This window comes from Urocampus carinirostris, chromosome 7 (genome assembly GCF_059441175.1).
Source record: "Urocampus carinirostris isolate Australia breed hairy pipefish chromosome 7, RoL_Ucar_1.0, whole genome shotgun sequence".
Classification (NCBI taxonomy): domain Eukaryota; kingdom Metazoa; phylum Chordata; class Actinopteri; order Syngnathiformes; family Syngnathidae; genus Urocampus; species Urocampus carinirostris.
In genome coordinates this window covers 28,837,456-28,849,937 of record NC_142355.1, presented here as the reverse complement: position 1 = coordinate 28,849,937, position 12,482 = coordinate 28,837,456, and the positions used below count along the sequence as shown (strand labels likewise).

General features: G+C 40.9%; 1 protein-coding gene across 1 annotated transcript in view; it reads left to right on the top strand.

The window, feature by feature from the left end:
- Window positions 1-12,482, top strand: part of lrrk2 (leucine-rich repeat kinase 2) — an 83,709-nt gene that overhangs the window by 17,529 nt on the left and 53,698 nt on the right. Inside the window, exons 7-13 of the mRNA XM_088340458.1 lie at window positions 1,275-1,406; window positions 3,349-3,468; window positions 6,104-6,276; window positions 6,345-6,424; window positions 6,555-6,661; window positions 8,912-9,166; window positions 9,235-9,362. Coding sequence (XP_088196584.1) covers window positions 1,275-1,406; window positions 3,349-3,468; window positions 6,104-6,276; window positions 6,345-6,424; window positions 6,555-6,661; window positions 8,912-9,166; window positions 9,235-9,362 — 995 coding nt within the window. The remainder of the gene's footprint in view (window positions 1-1,274; window positions 1,407-3,348; window positions 3,469-6,103; window positions 6,277-6,344; window positions 6,425-6,554; window positions 6,662-8,911; window positions 9,167-9,234; window positions 9,363-12,482) is intronic.

Below are 12,482 nucleotides of genomic sequence, written 5' to 3'. Positions count from 1 at the left end.
ATAAGGCCTGCCTTGTATAGACAGAGGTTCGCAGACAGGCTGACAACAGGAGAGTGACAAGACTGGGTTTAAATAGGGACAGGGAGCCAATCAGAACCCGCCGCGGTTGGCGCCAAAAGAGCAGGCATAGGTGATTCTCATCGGTAATCATGACGCAAGAAACAAATGAGAAAGGGCTGCATATGGTAAAAGTTTATCTTTATTATTATTATTTTTTTAGAAATAACTACTCTCTCGGAAACTGTTTAGCCTATCAGAATGCAGAACACAGTGCACAATGCAACCTCGAAGCAACAAATTTGTATTATATATGCCTTATTTCCTATATATATACATATAGGAACATTACTGTCAAAGATGTCCATTCAGGGCAGGCAGATAAGGGTGTGCCTCACCTGTCATGGAGATATGAAATTAAAAATGTAATAAAGTGTTATATTTAATAAGTGTTAAAGATTGTTCTCATTTAACTTTACAATTGTTAGGTTTTCATTTCAGAAATGTTTATATTTTTTGAAGAGTATTAATACAATTAGTATGTAACGTACTACTGTGCTGAGCATCGGTAGATGCAGATTGAGACATGCAATTCTCTTGCCTCATGGCAGAGGGCGATAGTGAAACTAAGGATTCCGGTTTGGCGCACACCTTAGCTCCTCACAATAGAATTAGTGATAGTATTTACAAGCTATGAGCAAGTTAATCCATCCAGTACTTTTTTCTCATTGCATGGACTTTTTTTTCATCATGGAGGATTACCTATGTATTGATGTTTTTATTCAAAAAAGAGCAGCTCACAGACCTCATTTATAAGGTAAGGTAAGACAGCAGAATGTTTTTTCTATGCTACAGTTTATATATTACTTTTTTGCTATGCAAATCAAATGATGAATAAGATGTAGGTTTATTTATATATCTGTCTGTGCCTCTCCTGACACGGAGCTCATCAGACGTTACTGATTACTGTTCTAGTAATAATGGGATAATTGTAAATCCATGTGTTATTAATTTACTACAATGTTATAATCAGAATTGGAATTAGAATTATCTTAATTATAGGGTTCCAACAGTTGAGTAAAATGTTTTCGTTGCTTCAAATAGGTTTATCACCTTGTGAATCACTCAACCATTTGCCTGAGAAGAGAGCCTGCTGCACTGTCATGTTTATTTTTCTCTGTCCTGTTTGAACTTTCATGTTTCTTATCTTACGATGTTTTATGGTGTCCTCAGGTTATGTTAAACGCTCCTCCAAGTATTCAATATTTTTTTTGCAGGCAGCAACGTGGAGATCTTGATGTCCGGCAGCACTCGCTGCTATTGCGCGGTCATCTTGGCTATGGATGCTTTCCCACAAGATGAGAAGCTCCAGGAAACAGCCTGCTGCCTGTTCCAGAGTTTCACTTCAGGTCAGAAGAAATGTCTGTATTTACTACGGTGACGGGGTTTTTGGTTTGAACAAATTTATTGACACTAATAACAGAAAACAATCATGACACTCCCAACAGCAATTAAGCACATTCACAATATTATATTTCAATATGACGTTTTTAATCCATGTTCACCCCTTGACGTCTCGAGCACAACTGACGTGTGCTCTGCAAATCGTGCTGTATATACGCGGAGAAAGGCGTTTGACCGTCACACGCGTAACACGCTAATTTCACGTAATAACACCGCGATACAGGTGCAGAACATGCTATTACCATGCTCCACCCACGATGACCCGCTGAAATTTCCCGTCCTACCCATGTGTAACCACGCCCTGGCCGCGTCATTACCTCGTGTGCCGCCCGCGGTTAACACGTGCTCAAAATTTTGAGCAGCTCAAAACTTTTTCGTGCGGCCAAACGCGTGTGAATTTCCGACCGCGAGTAAAGCACTGCTGTATCTTGTCTATATGGCGGTCTCAAAGCGTCCAACAGCGCCCAACAGCGTCTGCTTCACGGCCAGAAATTTTTGGCCGTGAATCAGCCTCGATACGCCCGTGAAAGGCTGTGTACCCGTGCTCTAAAGTATTGAGCGGCGCAAAACTTATTCGCGCTGCCAACCGCGCGTGAATTTTCGACCGCGTGTTAAGCACTGCTGTATCTCGTCTGTATGGCGATCTCAAAGCGTCCAATAGCGTCCGCCTCACAGGCACAAATTTCTGGCCGTGATTCAGCCGCGAACGGCTGTGTGACCGGGCCCTTAGCAAGAGCTACCATGTGTACGGTCCATATGACTGCGATGCATTAATGTGTGCCGCTGACCATAATCGCCAACCAGTGAGAGCCTCTACACATTACCACTCGTCCACCAGTGGTACAGATGACATATGAATTGGCATAAAAGCTTATCGCATTATCACACTATTTTTACTCAGTGTCAGTGACACTGATTTGCATAGTGCATTTTGATATGTTTATCAAATCTTTACCTTCATCAATCCATTATCTGCACCGCTTATCCTCAGTAGGGTCGCAGGGGTGCTGGAGCCCATCCCAGCTATCTTCGGGCAGTGGGCAGGGAAGACTCTGAACTGGTTGTCAGCCAGTCACAGGGCACACAGAGACAGACAACTCACTCGTTCATTCACACCTAGGGACAATTTAGACCGGCCGATTAATCTGACATGCATGTTTTAGGAATGTGGGAGGAAATCAGAGTGCCCGGAAGAAACCCACAAAATCATGGGGAGAACATGCAAACTCCATACAGGAGGTTTCGATCTCATGACCTCAGAACTGTGCTGCACACGTGCTAACTACTGCACCGCCGTGCTGCCTTACCTCTTTACCTGTGCGTCAAAAACCTCTCAGTTTAATATGAGCTTGTACAGTATTTCGTTGAAAAACTTGGTTTTCCCTGTTCTCTAACAATGGTGAAGAAGTGTTTAACATATTAGAATGCACCATGCAAATCAGTGTTCCAGGCTCCATGAGTGAGTTGTAACACTGACGGTCTAGTGGGAGTATCCACACACCCAGTGCCACTACTTGGGTCTGATTCTTGTTGCACACAATAATTTGCTATTTAAGTCAGTGATGTTAATCAAATTTATCAATCATTGCATTTTACCGTAAAACCTTGTATGGTAACATTTATGCATAATCCTTATAATAACAGTATGCATTATCAATCTTATCTGCTGTATTTTTTTGTTTTATAATGCGAAGGGTTATTAAGGTGCATTTTTTTTTTTTTTTGCCAAATTGGGGGGTTTTGGTGCTCCCTATACTCCGGAAAATACGGTATATACCTTCACAGAAAGGTTTCTGTGTTTGTATGGTATAACTGGGATGACGTTGTGTAAATGTAATTTATGTTTTTTCGCATGAACAGTTTTTTCTTTTATGTATTGCCGTGCAGAGAGTTACTACAACATCCTGGTGCTGAACGGTGTGACCCGGGTGGCAGTAAGGGCTTGTCAGACTTTCCCTAGTAATGCCACGTTGCAGGCCGCCGCCCTCTCCTGCCTGGCAGACCTCAGTGAGTAAACATGAATTACACACCCTAAATTTAGAAAACCACTCATACATATGCAAACACAAAGACACCCATGCACAGTGACATGATTTTCAAACAAGCTCATTTCCTTTAGTTTTGTGTTTTGTAATTTTACCGTGAGTGTCCATGCGTTTTATTTCTGCTGCTTGCAAGTACACATACAATTATCATGTTTATTGAACATTAAAACCCAAGAGCTTTCGCACATTGGAATATGTTACGTTTTCCCTTTTCTTTGTGTATGTGTTTGTCTTGCTGTCGATCACCCCTCTTGAGGGATAAGACCAGGGTAGGTAGGTAGACAGATGGATATATGGATAGATAGATGGATAGATAGATTCTTACTTAGTTGCGTGCACCTCTTTTCCCTAAATGAACGGAAACAGGACCCACTTGCGTAAAGTTTCTCACAAGTTTCATTAGTAGAAAGAGGAAGGGTTGCACCCACGATCCGGGGATTTCTAGACGCGGGAAGCAGTTCGCTCTGAACGCGGAAGTGGGACTTCCGTGGCGAGCGTAGCCGGGATAGAAGACCAAAAGTGTGGTCGGGATCGGAAACAAGTCGAAAGCCAGGAGAGGAGAACAGACGTGGTCGAGATCAAAACGGGTGGTAATTCGGGATGGGAGAGCAGTCGTGGATGAGATTGAAACAGATCGTAGCGAGAGACAAACGGGAGCAAAAAACGGGGCCGGCGAAAAAGGGCTTGCCGTGTAAAAACAGAGATTCGCAGACGGACTGACAAAAGGGGAATGACAGGACAGAGTTTAAAGATTGACAGGGAGCCAATCTGTCAACAAGCTGCAGCTGGCACCACACGGGCGGGGACAACTGGGCGCCATGGCAACCTTGACGCTAAATCCTCCTGACTCTGGCCTATGTATCTTGGCAAACATTTATTTTCCACACATTTACCTTAAGGTAAACAAATTGTATTGCTTTAATGTAAAATTTTAACAAAAAAATCAAATTTTAAGCATTAAGGAATTACTGCTTTGATGATACAATTATGATAATTAAAAATGTCTCTTTTGGTAAGATTATTATTTACAATATTAAGTAAGAGGACATGTAAAATTTACTCATGTCAAAAAGCTTTACTTAAAAAAATACAAGTTTATATTTTGCAAAAATAAAACTTTAAAATGAATATAACTTAGTCTTTTACAGCATTAATTATATTATATATTGTGTTATACAGGACAGCATGGCAGTGCAGTGGTTAGAGCATGTGCGGCACAGTCCTGAGGTCATGGGATCAAACCTTCCTTTGTGGAGTTTGCATGTTCTCCCCGTGCTTGCGTGGGTTTCGTCCGGGCACTCTGGTTTCCTCCCACATTCCAAAGACATGCATGTCAGGTTAATTGGCTGGTGCAAATTGTCCCTAGGTGTTAAGTGAGCGAGTGAGTTGTCTGTCCCTGTGTGCCCTGCGACTGGCTGGCAACCAGTTCAGGGTGTCCCCTGCCCACTGCCCGAAGATAGCTGTGATGGGCTCCAGCACCCCGCGACCCTACTGAGGATAAGCGGTGCAGATAATGGATGGGTGGATTATGTTATATATATTATGATGATAAATTAGGTCCCAGAAATATTATTTACCTGATTAAGTGAGAGGTTAAATAAAATTTTTTGCTTTCATAGTTAAAGCTTTAACTCAGAAAATGATGATAACGTTTCACCGCTTCAACTTAAAATCTAATGCTGAAGATGATTACCGGTAATGTTTTTGATTTAATTTCACTAATCCAGTTTTAAAAATCGATTATGTCTTAGAAATCATTTCTACCTGATTCAATAAGAAGGTGAATACAATTATTGCCAAAGTTAAAGCTTTAACTAAATGATTAAAGTCATAGCTTTACTGCTTTAACTCAAAAAATAAAGCTAAAGATGAGTAATGTTTTACATTTGACCGCACGAATACAATTAAAATAATCAACTACCGATATGTCTCAAAAATATTCTTTACCAGATTAAGTAATAAGTTAAAGCTTTAACTCAAAACTTAAAGATACAGATTCTCTGCTTTTACTCAAACTCAAAAGCGTTAAAGCATCAATGCAACTATAATAATCCATTATGTCTCAAAAATACGTTTTACCTGATGAAGTAAAAGGTCAAATTATATTTAAAGTTAAAGCTAAAACAATTTTACTAAGTATAACGTATATTTTCTATCTTTTACTTTTGACACCACTAATCAGATTTCAATAATGAATTATGTCCCTTTTAGTAACAAATGTATTTTCTCGATTATCAATTATGTTAATTTTATTTTAAAAAATTATTACCTAAGAAAGTAAAATTTCACCTAAAATGTATTGCAATCAAAGTTAAAGCTTTAACTTAAAATTTCAAGTTAAGCTTAACTCATTAATATAAAGCTTTAAAACAGATTTTTGTTTTACCTTTGAGAGAACAAATACAATTATGATAACTAAATGCCTCACAAATGTTATATACCTCATTAGGAGATCAATAGTTGCATTGTCTTTGAAGGTAAAACTTTAACGCTTTAACTCAAAGTTGTACCCTATAAAACACTAATACGATTGAAATAACACACCAACAAATGCACATTAACTAGAAAAATGGACAACATCTGCACATATGTTTTAGCGGCGAGCATGGTGCAGAGCCAGATGGTGGCTGAGCAGGGCTTGGAGCACGGTGAGGCAGAGGAAAACCGTGGAGGAGGCTCCGACCACATCCAGAACTTGGACCTGGGCCTCAGCTGGATGGTGGTCTGTTGCACGGCGCTGGATCTCCACGCTGCTGAACCGGATGTCCAGGTCAGACCTTGGAAACTTTTTCTTAGAAAATGATTGAATAAATAACAAAATCCATGGACTTTTTGTAGGAAGCAGCATGCTGGGCTATTCACAGTTTGTTAGTGAATGGAGTCAGTAGGAGTCATCTCGATGAGGAACAGGATGATCGGTACGTAATATTGTATTATGCATATTGCATGGACCATAGCCGTTTTATGATTTGATTTAAAGAGATGTGACCCGATACTTATGATTATCTAATCACGTTTTATGATCTAAATTGTTGGCATATCTTTCAGAACTCCTGTTCACAGACAACTAATGGCAGCTATGTTGCTTCACTCCTCCTCACCTGGAGTCTTTGAGGCTGCCACCAGTGCCATTGCCGCGTTGATCTCGCTAAATCGTAAGTAGGTAGGGCATAAGTAGCACAATGAAAAAACGTTTCACTGCCAATTATTGGAGAGGATGAGCGATTACAATTTATTGTACTATGGCAAAAAACTTTAAAAACGTAGCTTGATTATAGTAGACCATTGGGATATATGACATTAATCCGAGGTGGGTATCGCAAAATGAAAATGCCGTATATTGGGGGATTAAAACCTGTTGTAGTTTGCTCGGAACCCCAGATACCAGATACAAATGTTGAGACAAATATATAATAAGTGCTGTACTATCTCTTTGTAGTATATATGAATATGATTAAAAAACATTTTAAATAAAACTTCTTACTGATGCATTGCTTATACCAGTGTCTAAAATAATGTCTTCCCGGACGTCTTTTTTTTTTTAAGACAGGATGGAATGGTAGCTTGTTACAAACAGTTGTTTTTCTCCGATTTCGAAATCTTCGTTCGGTTTGGAAATGTCAGTTTGTTTGGCAATTTGCATACTCTGCAGCCAATGAGAAGCCTGCATCGAATAACTTCGTGCTTCCGGACTTTCCTGACCCTTATAAGGTCATGCATTTGCATTTTATTTTTCAAAGTAGACGCACAGAGAACACAACAAAAATGGTTAAGTGGTTGTGAATCAAGCCAAAACCTCAGCCCCAGAAGAAAGATTCAAAAGAAGCTAACAAAATTGATGACGCTACAAAACGTTAACGTACATTAAAAGCATCGTAGAGTGAGGAGTGCACGGGGCTTGTAGCAGACGATGCAACGCAAATATTGCATGAATGAAGATGAGTCAATACAGGTAGATACTGATGGCAGATGGAAAACAGAGATGTCATATACATGCAATGAATGTTATAAGTAGATTTATAATGAACTTAATTTTAAAGTGTTGTTCTGTTATATATTCTAGTCAAGTCAAGTCAAGTCAAATTTATTTATATAGCCCTTAATCACAAAAATGTCTCAAAGGACTGCACAGGATTACAGTTACAAAATTACACAATTACCTGATCTTAAACTAGCAAACCAGCATGCGGGCAAGGAAAAACTCAAAAACTATATTCTGATTATCAATCCCTAATACTTTGCAACAATGTTTTTTTTGCGATAAGTCGTCTTATTGTGTTTCAAGTTGTGAAAAATGGGGCAGGCAACTTTATGGCTGGGCAGGCAACTTTTGAGAGATGTCTGCCCTGGTATCCGGTAACTTTTTGTCATGAGTTTCAGACGCTGCTTATACTTTTAACATACATCTACTGATGCAACCTGGACACATTAACAGTGATGTTTCCTAGGGTCACAGAGTGTTTTGGGTCTTTCAAACATCATACACTCGCACCCAGGCGAACCATATGGGTTTATCAGACCTTAACTTGTGTCCAGGTAGCGCTACCTCACCCACGGTGTACTTCCAATCAGAGCCACGTTGAGGCAACTTCTCTGTGACCTCCTTAATGGCCCTTGGCCCCTGTGATGCCCAAGACGTTGTAACCCTGCATCCCAACTTTATAGGCTCACATCATGCTTTCCGCCCGTTGCTTCGGCTCTCCTCCACTGGCTTAGCATATTTAGTCCTCTTTCTCTCATTGCCTCAACAATACGGTCCTCCCATTGTACCGTGAGGCTGCAGTGTTGTGGTGACAATTGATTCCGGGAATTTCTGTTGCTTCCCCAGGTCAACTTTAATCTCCCAGTGTTGTGTTGATCAAGGAATATCTTGTCACGACCAGAACGGAAGCAGGATCCAGATGCATAACATTAATCACAAGTTTATTGAGATTTAGAGGAAAGGCAGCGCCCGCGAGGCGGTGCTCGCTGGACGCGGGAAGCAAGCCGCTCACAGAATCGGAACGTGTTCCGAATGCGGAATTGGATCTTCCGGAGCGGGAGATCAAGGCATAGTAGACGTAGAAAACAGGTCGTTAGCTGGGAATGTGGTCGGGGTCAAAAAACGAGTGTTAGTCGGGACGGGAGATCAAATTGTGGTCGGGGTCAAAAAACTGATCGTAGCAGGAGACAAACGGGGAATTCAGGTTCGGACGGGTGGAAAACAAGTGAAAAACCGGACAGACGGGAGTCAGAGTCAAAAATGCTCCCTTGTGGAAACAGACGGACTGACAACAGGCGAGTGAAAGGACGATGATTAAGTAGGACAGGGAACCAATCAAGTAGCCAGCCGCAGCTGGCGCCAAACGAGCGGGCACAGGTGAATGTAATCAGTCATCATGACATATCTTCTGTTGCTATTGTAGATAAGATGCGTTCCTTGCTGCTGTCCAGTGGCCTCCATGTCAACGTGGTGGAGATGATGAAGAGGCACTCGTCCTCAGTTCGGGTGTCCGTTAGCGCCTGCCGACTGCTCAGCGTCCTCTTCCAGGGCAGGACAGCAGGTCTGGATGAGCTTAACATGGCCGTCGGGCAGATCCTAAACATCATGAAGGTCCACAACTTCCAGTTGGAAGTTCAGCTGGAGGCTCTGAGAGCCAGCTTAGTCTTCCTCTATCCAGGTATGATGTGGTCAGTTTATTTAAATCAAAGCAGCCCAAGCAAGTATTTATTATTCTTAACATTCCAGACCGAAGTTTACAAGAACACGGAGCCTCGGTAGCCGACCCAGACATGGCAGACGTGTCCTTAAAAGTCCTAAAGAACCAGTGTGTGGTGGAAGGAGCGCATGCTGTCTACCTGGAGGTCCTCAACAGGGTACGATTGCCTCGTGTAATGGAGGTCTTTAGACAAGTGTGACCGAAATGGTACAAAAAGCACACAATAATAAGATTTCTGTCCAAAAAGACAAACATTTTGGGTTAATTTTAAACAAATCTTTTACCAGGGTTAATTTGACCCAGCTTTTTGGTTGTTTTACACAAACAACCAACATCATGTTTTCAGTTTTGTTTGTTTTCAAACAAACTTAAAAAAAATCTTAAATAATACAAAAATTGGGTCATTTCATGCAAAACAACCCTCCAAAATGTGGGCATTTTTGTTTAAATGTTACAGGGTCATAGTTTTTAAAGCCTTAGAAACATTTGATCTGTTTGAAAGCAGGGTTGGGTAGGGTTACTTTAACTGGATTACTTTCAATTACTTTTGGATTACTCCAATACCAAATATGCTAATAAAAGACAAAAGAAACTAAATATGAATACAATTATGACTCACAACACGTGGTAAGCTTTCCCTCCTGGCTTTGATCTCTCTGATCTCCGGCAAAACTAACATAAAATGCGACAGAAACGAAATGAAAATAAATCCAAACATCATTTTTGCCGTTCCATGTATTCCGTTATGCCCCAAGCCTGCACACAATTTAGTAATTTTATTCATAATTCGTTTCTTTTGTCTTTTGTTAGCATATTTGGTATTGGAGTAATCCAAAAGTAATTGAAAGTAATCCAGTTAAAGTAACCCTGCCAAACCCTGTTTGTAAGCACCCAAACATTTTATTTGAATTATACAAAACAACCCAAAGTTCCAATTTTTTTTCCAATCCAAAACTACCCCAAAAACGGCATAATGTTTTTTTAAACCCCAAAGCAAAAACGTTTTTCTATAGTCTGAAACCCCCCACAAAATCAGATAACTTGGTTTAAAACATTATACTTGAGTTTAAAGTCATATGGGGTAATCATCGGGCAGTGGGCAGGGGACACCCTGAACTGGTTGCCAGCCAATCACAGGGCACACGAGGACAGACAACTCACTCGCTCATTCGCACCTAGGGACAATTTGGACCGGCCAATTCACCTGAAATGCATGTTTTTGGAAAGTGGGAGGAAACCGGAGTGCCCGGAGGAAACCCACGCAAGCACGGGGAGAACATACAAACTCCGCACAAGAAGTCTGGAGCTGGATTTGAACCCACGCAGGAGGTTCCCATGACTTGAACTGTGCCGCACATGCGCTAACCACTGCCCCGCCGTGCTGCCATATGGGGTAATGTGTCAAAAAAATGTAAACCTATAAAGCATTGCTTTTGTTGATAAACAAAATCATCGAAAACAACCTAAAAAATGGTTAAGTACGTAAAACCCACACAAAATCTGATAATTTGGCTTAAAATCTTAAAGAATGGTCCTGACTCGAGCTGGTTGAGTGGAGTGCGGGTGGATGCAAAGGGGGGGATACGATGATGACGGATTAAAAATAAAACTGATTTTCATGCCCTTAGAAGATTTCCAGGCTTCAATGGCCTTCTTATTTTTAATAATGCTCCCAATTGCTGATTGGTTACATTCTCCCTTTTGGGTAAATGCAAGCTTTGGGACCCATAGCGAACAAACACAGTGCAAAAAAATACAGTTGTATATCACAGACGAGCAAATTCTTTATGAAGACGCATGAGATTGTGAACTGAAAGTAGAGACAAAGGAATTGTAGGAGGTAGTTCTCAGCCAATAACATACTGTTAATTCCATGATGCTGGGATGTAAACCAATAGCCGACCAGCATTTTATATGACTTCCATCAACAGCAGACAAGCATGTCATATGCACAAACACAACAATTTGAATTTTGTTCATTTTGAGGTACGCAAAATCATTTATTGTTGATGTTGTATTGTTGGGGAAATGCCGTAATAAGGGGTCCAAAACAACCTCTTATTCCACACAGTAAAGTGAAAAAGGTCATGAGGCAGGGAAGGCCGTATCCTCGGGGTCTACTGTATTCCAAGTACCGTAAATTCCGGACTATAGAGCGCACCTGATTATAAGCCGCACTCACCACATTTTAAGAGGATAACCGCTTTTGTACTTACACAAGCCGCGCCTGTATATAAGCCGCATGCACCCACATTATAACATGTAACACAATCACAAAATTAACCCAAACCCGACTTTATGTCCCGCGATTGTAACTGAATATAAAGTACACAGTCTAAAAAACACAGCCGGCAAAATAAAAGGGAAAATGATACCGGTACCTAACGTTTGATGCAGACCTGCAGAGTCCGGGTCCCATTGAAAATAATCCAAGGGAAAGAAATGTATATTTCCAAAGGTAAGGGTGGGAAAAATGTATATCCACTATTGTCCGCTGCGTCCTCAAACACGTCTCACCTTTACTCCACTTCCCGTCAGCCCCCGTTGTTTTCGCCCCTTCTTTTTGATTCGCCTGTGGAAAACATATCAGAATAAGTCTCTAAAATAAATACATTACAAAAATATACAGTTGCAAATGCATATTATACATGGTTACACATATTTACAAAGAAAGACGGTACACTGAGAGAGTTTTCAAAGCTTTAATAATAATATTATAACTTTCATCCCAATCCGTGCCTGTGAAGAGTAGCAAAACGTTACTAGCAACACGCTCGCAACACAGTAAACGGATCTGTTAAAAAAACATACTGTACATGTAGAAATCACGGTAAACCGTCCTCATCTTCCTCCTTATAACTGACTTTAAAGTCGTCTTCCTTCAGTATGGGAAAGAGACTTTGTCGTATAGACGTCGTCCCACGCTCTCTTATTCAAAAACACGCTAGCAACACGCTTGCAAAGTAAAGTTTACGTGCAGTAGCTCTGTTTCCTTCTTTATCGGACTGCTCGATTGCGTCAGCTTGAAAGCTGCGTCATGTGCCTTTTTTTTTTCAATTTGCATGATGAGGATATGTCTACGCTAATTTAATCTGTGCACAAGCTAAGAAGTTGCAGTCTTCCTCGGCGCATATATTCCACCGGTCTAAATCTTACCTTTTGTACTCGAGCGCCGCTGGCAGCTGTTAGAAAAATTACATAAATTGGCCGCATCACTGAATGAGCCGCAGGGTTGAACGTTTGGGAAAAAAGTAGCGGTTTATAGTCCGGAATTTAC